Source organism: Penicillium samsonianum, assembly GCF_028829775.1.
Source record: "Penicillium samsonianum strain IBT 33392 chromosome Unknown utg000006l_segment0_segment0, whole genome shotgun sequence".
In the NCBI taxonomy this organism is placed as follows: Eukaryota; Fungi; Ascomycota; class Eurotiomycetes; order Eurotiales; family Aspergillaceae; genus Penicillium; species Penicillium samsonianum.
Window position 1 is genome coordinate 1,391,537 of NW_026643264.1, and position 16,959 is coordinate 1,408,495.

At 47.1% G+C, this 16,959-nt stretch overlaps 4 protein-coding genes across 4 annotated transcripts; 2 read left to right on the forward strand and 2 right to left on the reverse strand.

The window, feature by feature from the left end:
- Nucleotides 1-9,096: 9,096 nt before the first annotated feature.
- Nucleotides 9,097-9,348, reverse strand: N7471_010598 (uncharacterized protein; the record flags this gene model as incomplete). The annotated part of the gene is made up of 1 exon (XM_057283317.1): nucleotides 9,097-9,348. One exon carries the CDS (start codon nucleotides 9,346-9,348, stop codon nucleotides 9,097-9,099), a length of 252 nt encoding a protein of 83 aa, XP_057132296.1.
- A 109-nt stretch (nucleotides 9,349-9,457) lies between these two features.
- On the forward strand, nucleotides 9,458-9,637 carry N7471_010599 (uncharacterized protein; the record flags this gene model as incomplete). The annotated part of the gene is made up of 1 exon (XM_057283318.1): nucleotides 9,458-9,637. The coding sequence occupies one exon, from the start codon at nucleotides 9,458-9,460 to the stop codon at nucleotides 9,635-9,637; it is 180 nt and encodes a 59-aa protein (XP_057132297.1).
- A 959-nt stretch (nucleotides 9,638-10,596) lies between these two features.
- N7471_010600 (uncharacterized protein) lies at nucleotides 10,597-11,670 on the forward strand (the record flags this gene model as incomplete). The annotated part of the gene is made up of 1 exon (XM_057283319.1): nucleotides 10,597-11,670. One exon carries the CDS (start codon nucleotides 10,597-10,599, stop codon nucleotides 11,668-11,670), a length of 1,074 nt encoding a protein of 357 aa, XP_057132298.1.
- A 390-nt stretch (nucleotides 11,671-12,060) lies between these two features.
- N7471_010601 (uncharacterized protein) lies at nucleotides 12,061-12,336 on the reverse strand (the record flags this gene model as incomplete). Its single annotated transcript, XM_057283320.1, has 1 exon — nucleotides 12,061-12,336. One exon carries the CDS (start codon nucleotides 12,334-12,336, stop codon nucleotides 12,061-12,063), a length of 276 nt encoding a protein of 91 aa, XP_057132299.1.
- Nucleotides 12,337-16,959: the final 4,623 nt, after the last annotated feature.

The following is a 16,959-nucleotide window of genomic DNA, read 5'->3' on the forward strand; positions in this document are numbered from 1 at the left end:
AGCGCCTGCGCTGTCACGTTTGTTGCCTCCGAGTCTCCAAGGCTTCGATTCCTAGAAGACTACAGAACTTGGCAAAAGCCGTAGGTCCCAACGGCTTGGTAAGACCGTCAGCGGCCTGTTCCTCAGTAGGAACATATTGAAGACCAATCTCGCTAGCATTCAGCACTGCTCGCTGATAATGGAATTTCACGTTGAAATGTTTGGTCCGTTTGTGGAACTCGGGATTGCGCGAGAGGGCAATAGCGGACTGGTTGTCAGCCATGATGTTGGTGACCGGGGACCGATACATTTGCGTTTTCGCTAGGAAGGTGCGGAGCCACTGCAGATGTAGAAGGGCATTGTATTGTCCAATGTACTCGGCATGAGTCGTAGACGTGGCCACTTCCCCCTGTCTCTTGGACGACCAGGAGACTGGTGCGCCTGCAAGTTGGAACACATAGCCAGACGTGGAATATGCCCCATCAGTGACGACGGAGCCACCGAAGTCGGCATCTGTGTATCCGATCAACTGACCACTGCGGTATGTAATGCGATGGCATTGCGTGGCTTTGACATAGCGAAGCAATCGCTGCAGGGCGACCTGGTGGTGCGATTGTGGCTGAGACGTGAAGCGACTCAACGTGCCCAGCGCAAACGCAATATCCGGCCGCGTTCCGACCATCAGATACATCAATGAACCGATGGCGGTTGCGAATCGTGCTTTTGTTTCCTCGTCCGGAGGTTCTTCGTCTGGACGGCGATTCAAGACTTGCTTGGGATTCATAGGGGTAGATTTCGTCTGACAGGTTTCCATGCCAAAATCGGAGAGAACCTTCTGGATATACTGGTGTTGGTGAATGGAAACGGCTCCGTCGGCATGGTAGTCTAATTGGATTTCGAGGAACGAACGTGGAGTTCCAAAGTCGTTCAATCGGAACTCTTTTTCCAGTGCTCGTTGCAATTGGTCTATCTCGTGCGAGGTTGCTGCAGCAACGAGAAAGTCATCGACGTAGACGCAGATCACACAATTGGATTTATAGAACACGCAGTTGTCCGATTGTGCCATGGTGAAGCCATGAGCGGCCAGGACGCGGTGAACGCATTGGTACCAAATCCGCGGGGCCTGCTTGAGTCCATACAAGGAACGAAGAAGCCGGCAAACATATCCTGGTTCTTCGAAGCCTTCGGGCAACTCCATGTAAATGGAAGAGTCTACGTCCCCATGTAAGAATGCAGTGACAGCATCAAATTGGTGAAGCTTCCATCCTCGTGACACGGCGCTGGCGATGATGCAGCGGACCGAGTCCATCCGTGACACCGCAGCAAATGTTTCATGGTAGTCGATGCCGTGCTTCTGCCGGTAGCCTTTGATGACCAGTCGCGCTTTGCGCGTTCCGTTGGCTTTGGTCTTAAAGACCCATTTGCAGCAATCACATGATCTCCGGCGGGTACGTCTGTTCGCAGAACCTTTTCCCATGTTCCGTGTTCGAGAAGAGACGCATATTCTTTCTGGATGGCTGCCCCCCATTCCAGATGATTCGGGCACGACACGGCCTCGTGGAAAGTCGACGGATCGACTGTGCGCGCAGATGTGGTATTCAGTGCGCCTGCGGTGTACACCTTGCCAAGTGATTCCAGTAAGCGCCGTGAGGGTCTTCTTCTGCGGCCATAGATGGAATAGCCGAGGTCCTGTGTGGACTCTGCTTCCTGTTCGATTGGATTGACCGGTGGAAGTGTTTCCACATGCTGAGTCGGCGTTTTCAGTCGTTCAGCCAAGTCTGGAGGCGATGCTGGTGGCGTAGGCAGTGCGCTAGATGGAGGTGGCACCACTGGTGAAAAGGCAGGTGGTCGAGGAGCGTTGTCCGGGAGGTCGTTGCCTGTTTCCCCCTCGATGAGTGGCGCCACAGGGGTCCTCTCATCGAACTCGACATCACGGGAAAAGACTGTCTTCCCTGAATGAATTTCATACAGCTTGTACTGGTTTGGTTCACAATAACCTAGCAATCGGCACTCGGATGATCGAGGTCCGAGTTTCGCTCGATGCTCTTTCGGGATCAATACCCAGGCACGGGAGCCAATGCGTCGCAGATGCGACAGCGAGGGCGGCTTCCCGTGTAAAATTTCAAACGGCGTCTTCTTCTGCAAAATTGATGCTGGAGCGCGCAGCTTCAGATAGACCACCGTGTCCAAGAGCTCGGTCCACCAGGAAGGAGGAAGTTTCGCATCAGACAAGAGCGTGTTGATCCGCTCCCGGATAGTGCGATTCGTGCGTTCGGCCAGACCATTCTGCCCTTTGCAGTATGGCGGCGAGGTGTCAAACTCGACTCCCTGGGACTCGAGGTGTGTTCCGACGGGCAAGTATTCTCTCCCATTGTCGGTGAGGAACCTCTTGATCTGGGCGCCGAACTGTCGGTGCACCCAGGCCTCAAATTGTCGGAACTTCTGGAGCGCTTCATGCTTCCATCTCGTGGCATATGCCCACGAGCCTCGAGAATAATCGTCAGTAAAGGTGATCACGTACCTGGAGCCATCTTTGGCAATCGGCATCTCCATGATGTCCGAATGGATCATTTCAAAAATTCTCGTTGAATGCAGACGTGGCCGTCTTGCGCGGGAGTTCCTCTTCTGATGCTGCTTACCCGACATACACGCTGGGCACTGCGGCGTTGCCAGCAGCTGCGCCTGCGTCAGCGGTCGGTACGGAGTGCCGGTCTGCCGGAGGACCACCCTCAAGTCTCCCCGGTTCAGATGTCCCATCCGAGCGTGCCACAGCGCTTCAGAGGCCTGGTCCACTCCTTTGCACGCATCTTCTTCGAGTATCACAGCTTCACCAACGAGTCCGGGAGCGGACCAGGGACGTAGGGATCAGCATTGTTAATCAGAGTCATGTCACGCTGGAGTGCGTGCAACTGCTGACGAAACTGGATGTCCCGGTTATTACTGAACTGACCCGTCAGTTCCTGGAGCGCGGTGCGTCGCTTTTCGCGTTTCGAGGGTGCGCCGCCAGCCCCGCCGCCGGGGCTGAGGGGCGGAGGGATTGGGTAGGACATTGTATGTGGCGAGGGTGGGCGAGAAAGTGTGGTAGATTGTATTAAGTTGGTGATCGAGGGAAGATGAGATGGGAGGGGTGGGTCACGGTCGAATATGGACGGCGGAATATTTGGCCGTCCCAATTGGCAGTGGAGGTGAAGGAGACGGGTGAAGAGGAAATGGACTTCCAAAGTATGATTTGAGAGAAACTAATTAGAAGAAGTAGGAAGATAAACACAATGAATTGACATGTGTTTTTTTTTTGTGCCTGCGGCGCGATGATGTCAAGGCCGGTACACAAGGTGTTACCAGCCAATTCTTTCAGCAAAAGTGTGCATTTCAACTAGAATACTAAGTACAGTACAGAGAGTAGAAGAGAAAGAAGAAAAGGATTGGTTGGCACAAGGTCCTTTGTGGGGCCTTTCTGCAAACCATGCAAACACGATCCTCCAAATTCACAAATCCGGCAGGCGGTCAATAACGGCAGAACTACAGTTGTCATGTCTAGATCGTGACACAAGGTACGATCCACAATGTATGGTGGCGGATTTTGGTGTAGAACTGGTCGCGCGGCGTGGCTCTCGCTTGTTGTAACAAGGTCGATGAGACTACGCAGCTAGTTAATAGGGGGTTTACAAGGATTATGAATTCAAAAATTAGGAGTAGATCTATCAACAAAGGTGGGGTCAGCATTTGGCCTACATGTGCTTACCATTGGTTTCTTGGCAGAGTCCAGAAAATTCATGATTGGCCAAATCCGGTGCCCAGAAACGTATCATTGGTCGAACATCTCGAGCGCCCCACCCAATCCATATTCGCCGAGGTCAACTCTACAAAATGTTGCCAACTTTCGAGCACCATAACAACACAACGGGATAATATATGCAGCTCAGAATCCAAAGACATTATTAAATTAGGTGCTACTACCTGTATGTAAAATTTTGTTTCAAAAAGTTGGATGTTGTTTCGCGGTCGAGTCGTAAATGTGCCGAAGGTGATCAAGTTAGCTTACTAACGGCCCCGGAGAATGTCTTAATCCGACCCCCTGAAGTCGATCAGCCCCCCCTTTTCTTGCCAGTCCCATAGCATCCAATCTCGATGACATGCCCCATCGATAAACAGAGCTTAAGTGTTTTCACGTGTAGGTCGGACTTGAAATCGCGCGTGTTGCGTTGTTTGAAGGGCGATTAACTCTTGTTTAGTCTCGAATTTGTTTCTCAATTCGCTACACAACGGGCCCGTACTTAATAAAAGAGGCCTTCGGATCGCACATATACAAATTCTTCAATTTTACCGGCTGATTCCAAATGGCCTCGGTTTATAAAGAGCGAGGCAATGAGTTGTTCTGACAAGAAAGGCTAGAAGAGGCCGTGAGAGAATATCGGATAGGCTTGGAACGAGCCGACGCAGATGTCTTTCTGAAGAGCGTTTTGTTGATGAATATCGTTCTCGTCGGGATAAGATCAGAGGGGTCTATCAACTGTGACAGCGAAGCGAGTCTTCTCGAAGACGGGCTCCTTTCCCGCACCCATGATTTTCCACGAGGTACACTCCACAAAGCCTATTATCGTTGCAGCAAATATATTCTAGGTAGAACTGGAGACATTGAAAGGTCATACCGCTATCTTCTGGAATGCGAGTCGTCGGGTGGAGATGGACCCGAGGTCAAACACCTACTCCGAATGTTGGATAATGGGAGTGTGAACGCTTTGCGGAAATACCCATTTATTAAGGCGAGCTGGAGGTCGGATGAAGGCACTTTGATCGATGTATCGGATAGAGATACCATTTCTTGGAATTTTGGAGATGATTGCCCCGGTTGCAGCAAACAATCGTCTAAGCAAGGGATAACTAGTGTGCTGTTTTCTTGCGGGCACTGGTGTCACTCGCTTTGTGCCCTAGTCTGGTTTCGCAAGAACAAGAACACTTGTCTCACCTGCCGCACGCAGCTCTTCCTACCAGATGCTTTCGTCTGTTAGTTTTTGATGGTTGCGATGGGGAGATGCCTGTTTCCAACAGGCATTTGGTATCCAACGACCTCTTATCCCATGGGGGGAATTTTTATGAAGTTCATTACATTTCAGTCAGCATTTTTTTATAAGGCGTGTGGTTTCCCCAAGGGGGTTTAGTACATTTATGGTTTCAACGTATTTCACAAGCGAGCCGCCCAGCCCAAAACACCATAGTAAATGCGATATATTCTCCATTTATATCTCAACAACCAACTTATGATTGTATCTCCTTATTTGTCGATAGTCATTGATAAGACTTATTAGCACTATGTATCAATATTAAAGGCAGTAGGATGCTATAATATCATCATTTCAAAAATTACCGAAAATTACGTTGCTAAAAACTAGCAATATATATATCGCAATTATAAAATTATAAAATTATAAACTTTCTTTAAATTCTATTAAGAGGCTAGGTATCGCCTAGAAAGCAGGAAGCTATAAGGAGGAGTCCCTATAGACCAATGTTGTTGAGATATCAAGTTGTAATCTATCGCATTTACTATGGCGTTTTGGGGTGGGCGGCTCGCTTGTGTAATACGTTATTTAATCGTAGTGATTAAGGCATAATTGACACGGACCGCGGGGCCCATCGCTGACTCATACGTCAGAGGCTCACGTGACCCATATCAGATGTAGATTGGGCCGATAAAAAGGTACAAAGGCCCCACTTGGAATCACCAATGGAGCCCCAACCCGGAGTCCAAATTCGGCTCTTGCGATCCACGGCTCGGGTAGCCCCTATCTATGTGGTAAGTTACTGCCCCATGTCTCAATATACTCAAACTGTATTCAATTCGGATTTGTCCCCCTCGGAAGGAGGTGGTATCCGCCGTAGACGCATGGGCCGGCCATCCATAGACATGAGAGTCGGGCCAGCCACAGCCTTAATCATTACGATAACCTACAATAGGAGGCAGTGTCCACTTCGGCTACCTCACCAACTATATCTCATACTTGATTCGACTACTACATAAGGTCTACCTGGGTGAAGGAGTTGAGGCTTAGCTACGATATATTTAACCTCTAATAATCTCTGAAAGTTTGAAGTCCATCAGGCACAAGGGGCGACGTCAACCCAAGAATCAGTCTACTGCGCCCCACCCCGTGTATGATCCATACTGGACGCTAATTTTCGGTCGTCTATTCCTGACGCTGTAGCTGGGTCGGGGGTTTATTTGGTGAAACTCTTTGGATATGAGTTAAATAGAACATTACAAAATTTCATCAAAATCGAGCCCATATTACGTGGCACACTCAGATATATTTAAAATCCCAACTCAGGGGTGTGGGGCTTCTTCTTGAACCAACCAAATCTACCAAATACGTGTAAAGAATGTATTGTAAAGCCAACTCAGCCTCAATGGGCCGCCTCCTATGGGATAGGGAATCCCACTTGAGCAGGGTTGCATCATTTCTCGTCTTGGGCACTTCACTGGCTCTCAATCCGCACCTAAGCAGTTTCAGATTCACTTCGACGAGCTAAAACTAGGTGATAACTATATATTGGCTCTGTTTGAGGGCGTCAATATCTAAGAAATAAAATTCGTATTGGATTGTGTTGATTCTTTGTACCAAATAGATGTCATGATAATTAATCCAGACATGAGGGTAATGGCGAGGGCTCAGGATGCCGTCTGTATTGATTGGGACTGGTTTACATTTGGAAACCTGCCTGAATACGGAGGAAACCAACATTAATCCTCGAAACATGACCTGATTCTATAACCAAGGTTCTCGCCCCAAAAAAGAACACTCTAAAGCTGGATTTGACCACGGTGCTCTAGAAAGGGAGCCTCGACCCCTCACGGCGCCGTATTGCTGGAGACAACAACAGAGCAACCGAGTCTCCGTCACGTTCCTTGGAAGACTGGTACCAATAGTCCATTTGACCAAGTTGCAGCCTCGAGCAAATGATGGATTGGCTCGAACCAGAAGGTTAATAATGTCAAAGTCAGGCGCACGTGTGTGAATGGCCGGTTTCAATAGTTGATCCGAGAACCGACTTTGTTGTAAGATATTTGGCGTTATCGGTCGGAAATTTTCTCTGATATCCAGCAGGTAGAGAAGGGCTGTACGGTTACCCTGTGCTATGGCATTCTTAATACCTTGCAAGGAAGCCATTCCGGAAAACACTGGAGCAAGGGTCTGCTGTCGCATGGCGGAGTAGGAGAGGTCATGCCGGGCAAACCTTTTCCCAAACGCCCGGCGTAGGGCAACGAGAAGGTCAACTTTTTCATCGGACCATAAGCCATGTAATGCCTTTTTTGGAAGCAGAAACAGACGGATAGGTCGGATGATGTGACGTCGCCCATGCTCTGGCGCAATATATTCAGCCTCAATGGCAAAATGATCCATGACCTGAAGTCGCTTTGGATAGCCATCGTTTGTACATATCTGCTGTGCTCGTAAAGTCTCAATCGCAGAAGCCCCGCTCCATTCTCGCCGCTGCACTTCTTTAGAGGGAAATCGGAGATGTTCTTGCCACATGATAGCATCCAGTGTCAGTGCTAGCAACGTCGGTAAAACCCGTTTCAACCGATGAATGTTGAACCAGCGACATGCCATCACTTTTTGCTGTAGTACCCTCTGATCTGAGACCAGTAAAGGGCGATAGGCGGCCAATCGTAGTTCCGACTGAAACCACGGACAATCTTGATAGTCTCGTTTGATACACCTCATATCGCAATAAATGGATTCACTGTCAGAGGGCCGCAGCCGGAAGCAATCCTGTGGGTCATGCGGAAGCAATCCTGTGGGTCATTCGAAAGCGCTTGAACCATGAAAATATCATAGACCGCCTCTCATGAGACAACTGCCGCGATCACATTGGAAGCACGTGCGAGATTGACCTCAAAAGCATCAAGGAAAATCGTCCCAATAATCTCGCACGGGAGAGACTCCAGGGTGGAGAGTGGCATTCTGGTGGGCAACACTCGGGAGCCACAGGCGACATCAAAGGTTTCAGTTGCTATATAAGCGGGCACACGGGTTACTTATATCAAGCAGAGGCCAAGTTGGCCCTGATAGGCCGATACGAAAATTGGTGCACCTCACTCAAAGCTGCCATGCAATGATAGAATGCCGTGGTAGGAATTGCTTTGAAGCACTTGCATGTCCCTCGCTATCCTTTGTTCTTCCGACCTAGAACTACTAAATACGCGAAAGGAAGTCCACGTATCCGGTTCCAATAGCGTAAGTCTCAGGAAGCCCAGGGACGTACTACGACATGATGGTCTGGCGGTCGAAAACTGACCACGGAATTCTTGGTCTAACAGGAACTCAATAGGTACGAATAGTACGAAGGCTCCTCCCGTAACTCGAAGAGCTTCTGAAGACCTAAATGATCGCAGTTGTGACTAGATATATCCTATTACCTCAACGCCTAATATGTCAGCAGGTTCGAGCCTTTAAACAGGTCGATTTCCCCGATCGACCGAAATCATTATATTAGCCAAACTACCTAGATCACAGTAATTTTGGCAATGATTTACCGACTTGATACGCTTCAGACGCACCGCTTGAGCCTACATTGTGTCACGAATTCCGCCGAATCTTATCGCCCGAAGGGCCCAATGCTTTAAGGACTGCCGTAACGAGGCATTCATTTCATGCTATTTACTCTATTATTATTTCACAACAATAGATCTCATGAACAGCGTCGTCATGTGGAAAGCCATTTAGCTTTGCCATTAATTTTGGTCTTGTTGCTCACCGGTATCTCAAGGTTACCCTTGACGAGCACTCCTTTGGCCATTGTGATCTTATATGTTGGTTGCTTCGACCTGGTTCATCTATGGAATCAAAGAATTAAATACCATTCCTGGAGAGGTTCGAAATTCGCGAATTTTGTCGAATCAATCGGCCATAGATTCGAAGCCCCCAACCCAAAGTTCGAATTCGATTCGATTCGAGGAAATTCGCGAACTTCGAACAGTTCGAAAATTCGTGCGGAGCGGTACCCACTCACCGCTAGTTTTCAAGTCTGCTGTGTAGCTGTGGCGAAACAGACTAGCAGTCGATCCTTTTTTGGCGGTCCACCCTTTCGACGCCAGGTGTTCTCTAGTTCTGTGACCTAGAAATGCTCGAGGGTCCAGCTAGAGTATGATCTGGCTTTTCGTTTCTTGCTCGGCAGCGGGCTACTCTGGCTGCTGGAAAATCCCAATAGCGCGGGGCCTAGCGGAGTGGGCGGAGAGTTGGGAACATTCAAGGAGCGCTCGGATTGAGAAGTCTCTTCGGTGACTCTAGCCTCGGAGAGTGCTGGGGAGCAGACGATCTCTATCGCACGAATGCCCGCTTCCAATGACTCAGGGAGTAGGGTAGCCATGCCATTGTTCAAAGCATTGTAGTCACGACGCAGAAGACCACGCGTCTTTCGCAAAATGGGTTAGGTGACGATGACATTCTGCATTTATCCAGTGGCAGTATTTGAAGTCATGGCTGGAATGACGCACGGCACAGTGGCACACCTTGAGTATCACTCCGCAATCCTTGATATTCTCGCAGGCCGGGAATTATTACTTCTTGAGATTGAAACCAACACGGGGCAAGTCAACTATGTTGTCACACGGGTATCATCTGGCGCAAGCCCATCGAAGTGGGACGACTTAGTTTGAACTCTATCTGTCTACCCCACTCACTGCTTTCGTGGTAAACAATCTGTGACCTGGGCTGAAAGTGACTTAAAGTTGCATGATAAACGCGTTTCTACGTGTCAATGGTCAAAGTCATGTCAAATCCGAAATTTGAAGCAGATCGTACGAGCATAGAAGAAGTTATGGTCGTCGTTTTAGCTGGAACAGCTTATAGATAAAAAGACGGTATGTAGATATATATAATTTTGCTCAACCTTCTGCCAACAATCTTTTTATCACCAAACCTAGACGCACGCCTATGAAAGATCTCTGAAAGAAATCACATCGGAGAATTAGATCTTGCTGAGCCCTATAACACAATGTATACAGTGTTAGCAACAAATTTTGTATAATCAAAATTAGATTTTTCTGCGTGACCGACAGAGACCATTGATGAAATCCCGTTCAAAATTCAAGTGAACATGTATTTCGGTAATACGAAAACCGGTGTTACGGGAAAACTATTAATGCGTGCAAAAGAATATGAATGCGAATATGAATATGAATATGACCTATATTCGCATTCCTTTATTCCTTTCGGAGCCCTAAGCTGGATAATCTTTCGAGAGATCCTCACAACAAAACCGTAAGGGGGGCATGTAAGAGAAGTAGTCAATGCGTCATAACATCACTGTGACAGAATATTCTAGTCAGTACTGTACTACGAAAAGGTAACGTCTCAGACGGCTCATGTAACTTTCCGAATACCAAGTTGACTGTGTTGAGTAATTTTCCTCTCTCACCGCCCCCATAGCGATTCCCCTGAACCGAACCAACGTTCTTCACACATGGTCTCTACCAGCTTATAACGGTAGACACTGCCTTCCATCATGACCCAATGCGCTGCTTGTCAAGGACAAGCAAACTCATGCTGTTCGAAGTGCCAAGTCAAAAGATACTGCTCTTCAGCTTGCCAGAGGGCGGATTGGAAATCTCATAAGATGCAATGCATCCCACACCATCTTAAAGGCGATGGTCAGATCGTTTTGATTCATGGCATATTTGCAAACGGATCTCAGGGTACCACTTTTGGAAACCACCTTTTCAAAGACATATCACCTGCTGTCAAACCTTCGATTCAGATCAGCTGTGAGCCTAAAGGACAATACTATTTCTACTCTCGGTATCCGGCTGAGAAAGAAATGACGATCGGATTCTTGAACTGGATTAATTTTCGCGACCGTGACGTCCGCCGGAACCTTCGAGTGGAGAATATTGTCATCGAAAACTCAAGCGAAGCATCCGAGGCCACGAATGATATAATTCAAAGTATGATGACGCCATCACACCTGAAGGTCTACAAAGGGAGAGAGGAAGTCAAGAATACTTTTGAAGTCGAACCAATCGAACGTCTCCTGCAATTTTCTAAGATGCTTGTCGACAAGGGTCACGCCAATATGGAAAGTGGCGATGCAAAGGCAGCCAAAAACGCTTACCACGCCGCTTTATACTCACTATCTGAGTGGGAAGCTCAACGTGGTTCCAATACTTCTGGATGGGCGAATATAAGTTTTGAAACTTTGGCTTCCTTGTGCGAAATTCATGCTCATCTAAAGCAAGCTCAAGAAGCCCTCGAAACTGCGGAGCAGGCGCTTCGTCTCGATATCGCATTTACTGATCACCCGGAGAATAGATGGCCTAGCCTTTTGAAATGTGCAAACAGTTTCCATCAGTTTGGTGACCACCGACGAGCATTTCTAGTGGCCATGAGAGCACGACAACTTCAGCCAGAAAACACAGCGGCAATTGATCTTGTTCAGAGTTTGTTACCATCAGTCACATCTTCAGAAAGGTCTTTTACAAAGTTAGTTCTGGATACTGTGGGGAGAGTGAAAATTGAATTACCTCTCGCAACCAAATTCAATCAGGACGAGAGTTGCGTTATTTGTCTGCAACACCTGAGCGGCGAGGTCACACAACTCCCTAACTGCAAGCATTACTTTCATCGGCTTTGTGTCTGGACGTGGCTGTCTCGCCAACGAAGTTGCCCACTGTGTCGCGTTGGCTTCCAGTAGCATTGTCGTGGTTGGTGGCGTGTGGGTCCAACGCTGTTGTATCTCAATTATGATTTTGAAACAGGCATCTGCTTATATATCTATCCCATGGGGGGGATTTCAGTCCGGCGCACTGCAATATAGTCAGCATTTTTTATACATATAGGCTTTATACTCTAATAGTCCCGTGGCGTACCCACACCGCAGTGCCCAACGCAAAACCAAAGCCCAAAGTAAATCTTGGCATCGTACCCACTAGGAATATCATTTGAACAGCTAACTGCCGTAGCAGCGGGAGGAGTCCCATAGCCGCGCGGTACGAGACCGTGGTGATGGGAGATGGGCACTCGTCGAACAAGACCCGGTTATGTTCATTCGCCACGTGGAGGCGATGTAGAAAATCCCGGGGTTTCAGCCTCCGCGCATCGACGCTACATCTCGGCCTTTAGGACCACGAGCGGTAAGATTAAGACTGTTGTTTCGGCCCCAGGCAGCTGGTAGGGGAGCAGGTAGAGCAGACTCTTCATTGTGTGGAGCGTTGGCGTGTGGAGATATATATGTGGATTCTTCCCGGGGAATCGCATCGGATAATATCACGGCGAAATAATGCATGGCTTGCCGCTGAGAGAATAGAGTCTGGAAATAGCCTTGGTACCAGGCATCGCTCCCTGTCGAGACATCTGCCATTGGTGCTGCTGATTATAGTGCTGTCGCATACAATCAGTGTTGGTTGTGCGGTAGCGGCACTGGTCGAAATGGCAGAGATGGCCAGGTACGGTCGGCAACCCGTGAATTTCAGCAATTCCGTCAGAAGGTTGCACCACACCGTTCGTGGTCAAGGCCAAATTTTGCGAAGTGGTCCTGATCGTAGAAACCTTGAGTTCCAGCGCGTTCGAACATCCTGGATTGGAACAAGTCTTGGCTCTTCAGTCTGGAGATTGTGAAATGACTCCCGCCGCCGTGGACGAGCATTGATATATCTCGCAAGGTTTCGGACCTAGAGAAAAGCAAGAGTGTTAGAAAATAGAAGAACTAGAGTCAGGAATATATACCTTGTTTAGTGTATCGATAATCTCTCGTTTTTGTTACCTTGCGCGAAGAGAACGGACACGATCCTCTGACCAGTTTATCTCTATATTCTCATTCTTCGAAATTGCCTTTATCTTCTCAAGAAGATCATTCAGAATCACATGGGCAATACAGGGAACTCACACAATTGTTGAACTGTTATTTAGTTCGGACTGTAATGATTCTTGGATACTCGACATCATAGTCTTGTTGTTTGACGCATTATCAGTTGTCACTGCAAGCACTCGATCTGAGATTTCATGCTGCTGAAAGATCTTTAATACCACCTCACTTAGGTTCACACCTGTATGTGAACCAGATAAAGGTTCGAATCCAAGAAGGATCTCTCTGTATTCCCAGTGCTGATCAAGAAAGTAGCCAGTGACTGCCATAAAGGCCTGTCCAAATGGAGATGTCCAGCAATCCAATGCAAGCGAAAGCTTTACACTAGGTGGAAGCTGCTTTAGTATAGACTGTTGCTGCTCTTGGACATACCCCCGCAGGCGAGACCGCATTGTTTTCGCAGAACGGAATCTGGGGTTGTATTGGGGCAAGTCTAGCATATGCGATAACGTCACGAAATTCGTTATGCTCGATAAACCGGAAGGGGAGGCGTGAAAGGGAAAGCAGTTTCAATAGTTTGTGTTCCCATACTTCTTGCGTACAGGCTGTCGGGGTAGCTGACGCGGTTTGTGTCTTTAAATAAAGAGAATAAGTGGAAACCCCTAAAACAAAACCCCGAAATCCTAGTTTAAACATACCGCATTTTCAAGTAAACCCTTGATATTGGACTTTTGGCTAGTAAATTTACGGCAAGTTGATCCAGCTAAATGCCGATGAAGTGCAGTCGTTCCATATCGTCCATTCGCTGGATATTCTAGGACTTTATGACATTGACGGCATTTCGCACCGGGTTTTCCAGTCTTTGCATTAGCAACTTGATCGAAGTGCTGCCAGCAAGCTGCTGTACGGTTGCCACTCCAATGAAGCCGTTTCTTGCGCCCAAACTCAGTATCCAACCACCAAGCGACAAATTCATCCTTTGACATATCGGATTGTAGAACGAATTCGATAGATCGACCAGGACCAACACGCTCGAGTGAGGGAGGAACCGAAGGGGGGGCAATTGGCGTAAGAAACCCGGAACTGGATACTGATCTACTTATTTGCTGGCTTCCTAAGATATCAGGAGTATGGAATTGGTTGTTCGGAAAGGAGAGACCGTCAATCGTATCCCCTTCATAAAGAGATGATGGGTAGGCATCCGAATATAGAGATAACTGGGACATTAATACTGAATGATCTTTCGTACTGTGTGGAACTAGAAGATAGGTAGGGCTTAGATGGTTGGATGAGACCTACTTTGCACTAAAGAATCTACCTATGTTAACAAACGAATTCAATGTTCTTTTCAAACTAGGCCTGCTTCCTCGATCAATATAATGTATCACATTATGACCCATTTATTATAGGGACCCTCTCCTAAATGGTATAATTCCGAGGGCTGGTTAAGGGCGGCCCTCGAATCAGCCCTCGAATTATGCGGGCCGCCCTCAATAAACCCGCAATACACCCTCAACATATGCAAGCCGCCCTCAAATCGTAGATCCGCCCTCGTTTTTTCGGTGAGTCCAATACCCCCCCCCAAACCTAGTATGGAATCAACAAGAATTCTCTCATGTTTGAAACGTCAGCACTATACTCATCTCTCATAAAGCTCTTTTATTGTATAAATTCAAACTATAGTAGTGAGCCTACTATGTATTAGTATTGATATACTAAGTCTACTGTAGGGGAAATGCCAAGAATTGAAATGGTGGTTGTTAAGATGTAAAGTATGCATCACCTGCCTACATAAAGAATATATATTTCTCGACGCCGATACTACAGAACTGTAGATTTATATAATAATGAACCACCACAATATCTTAAGATATTACAATTCTGTACTTATACCATCACCTACTATGATTAATCAGAATACGAGTGAGTTTCTTCGAATTTCTGAGGCATGTATGAAAATATCTCGTAAACCTAATGTTGAAACGAAAACACTGTTTGATAACGGTAATCTATGAGGATGATTCAGCAGAATTATACAGCTAAATTAGGAAAGGTCGCAAAGTTTTATGTAAGTGAAGGCGGATGAGGGCTGCTCGACCCTTCTCATCACAAATAGTCACCTATTTTCGAACTCATCACAAAATCCCAGATGACCTGTCACTTTCAGGGGTGAGTCACCACACGTGTAACGAATCAAGACCGATTAGTATCCTGAAAAAAGCAATTACGAAATTTGTCCGAAGGTTGATACATTACCGCGATCCGTTATAACACATTAAGTTGTGGGCATTTCACAAGAGCTGGAGACACAGGGGTTATTAAGATAGTCGCACGTGAAATGGCCGAGTAATCTGGGAGAGGAAAGGCAAGTGCAATCTGCAAGTTAGCATTGCCGATACTTGATTATTCAGGAACCTGCCACAGCGTATTGTGCTGAATAAAGTGGACCGTGCCGAACAAAGTGAATATGTATTTTTGGCCAGGCAGCTTTGACCGGTCGTACTTTTGTCCACGGAAAGAGAAAACCGAATTTCTCGTCTTTCGAGGAGCAGAACCTTGAACCTCCCTAGGAAGAGCCAAACTTCGGTACTTGACCTGGGTGTTAGCTAGTGACAAGAAGCAAAGTGTTCCTCTAATTCGAATAGCATGTTGGGGCAGGCTCAACAACCCTCAATGGTGATGTCAGAAGCAATGCAGGTCCAGTCGCCTACGGCAGAGGCCCAAGGACACAGGCCAGAAGCAGAAGGTGGTATTGAAACCCAATTGACATGTTAAGGCAGATTCGCTGACCTGCTATTGGCACAGTGTTTAACCACTTTTATCAAAACTTTACCTTTCAATCTATCTTGAGTCGTTACGATCCGCCTGAGAATTCCGAAGCAGAGATAAGGAGAATGCGGGAGGTACTTACGCTCGCTGGGAATAATTATGACGAAAGCTTTCCAGCAAGTGAACTCGTTCCAGAGAGCTTGATCCGGAACTATGTCCCATATCTCCGGTCTCAATACACACCAGTACCAGAAGTCAGTGGCTTGTACGGTTGCTGGAAAGCTTTCGTCATAATTATTCCCAGCGAGCGTAAGTACCTCCCGCATTCTCCTTATCTCTGCTTCGGAATTCTCAGGCGGATCGTAACGACTCAAGATAGATTGAAAGGTAAAGTTTTGATAAAAGTGGTTAAACACTGTGCCAATAGCAGGTCAGCGAATCTGCCTTAACATGTCAATTGGGTTTCAATACCACCTTCTGCTTCTGGCCTGTGTCCTTGGGCCTCTGCCGTAGGCGACTGGACCTGCATTGCTTCTGAAATGGTAGATATATAATTAAGATGGTTCAGAGTTCAGATGATTATTAGATGAGTAGAGACGGCACCTGAGATATTGCTCTCGGGCTTATAGCCTGTTGTTGTTCAGAGGTCTCTCCTATAACGGAGTTCCCAGTAATTCAATTGAAAGTATAATTCAGACCTTCAGATCAGCTACATGAAACTCGTACCTGTAGAGGCCACGGGCTGTAGATAGAAACCCTTGGATTGCCTATAGTATCGAAAATTTCGCTCGATAATCCGGAGATTGGTTTACTACGCCTCGTTCTCGAAAAGCAGTTAGTGTTCAACCAACAACTTATGTATACTATGCCCAGTGTATCACGTTTGAACTGGCGAACATGACCACTCTCCCTCAATTTAATACTCTCCCTCAACTCACCTCACTCCCACAACTCACCACTCTCGTTCTTTTCAAAACTCTCGTTCAAGTTACCGTTCTCCCTCGATTATAGTACATAATCTCCACACCGGGCTTCTATTTCTCATACTCAACTGTCCGTTGGATTGTGGTTTGTCTTAGTGTTCGAGTCATATTATTGTCACTCTGGCAACATTACAATATGACACAGTCTGATAGTATGTTATTATCAGCCAAATCAGCGCTTGAGAGGGCCTGTAAGGGCGATTCCTTACAGTATCAGCAATCAACCGGTCCGCAACACGACAAGCTGACTAGATATATCCAGAGTGGTAAGTGAGTGAGCTTAATAAACCAATCTAAATACTAACCTTCTTAGCCACTATCGATGAATCTGCTCGGATATTCTGGAGAAATCATGAGAAAGAGTTCCCTATTTTTGCAAGGATTACCCGTGATATCATGTCAATTCCAGCGACCGGTGCCGAAGTTG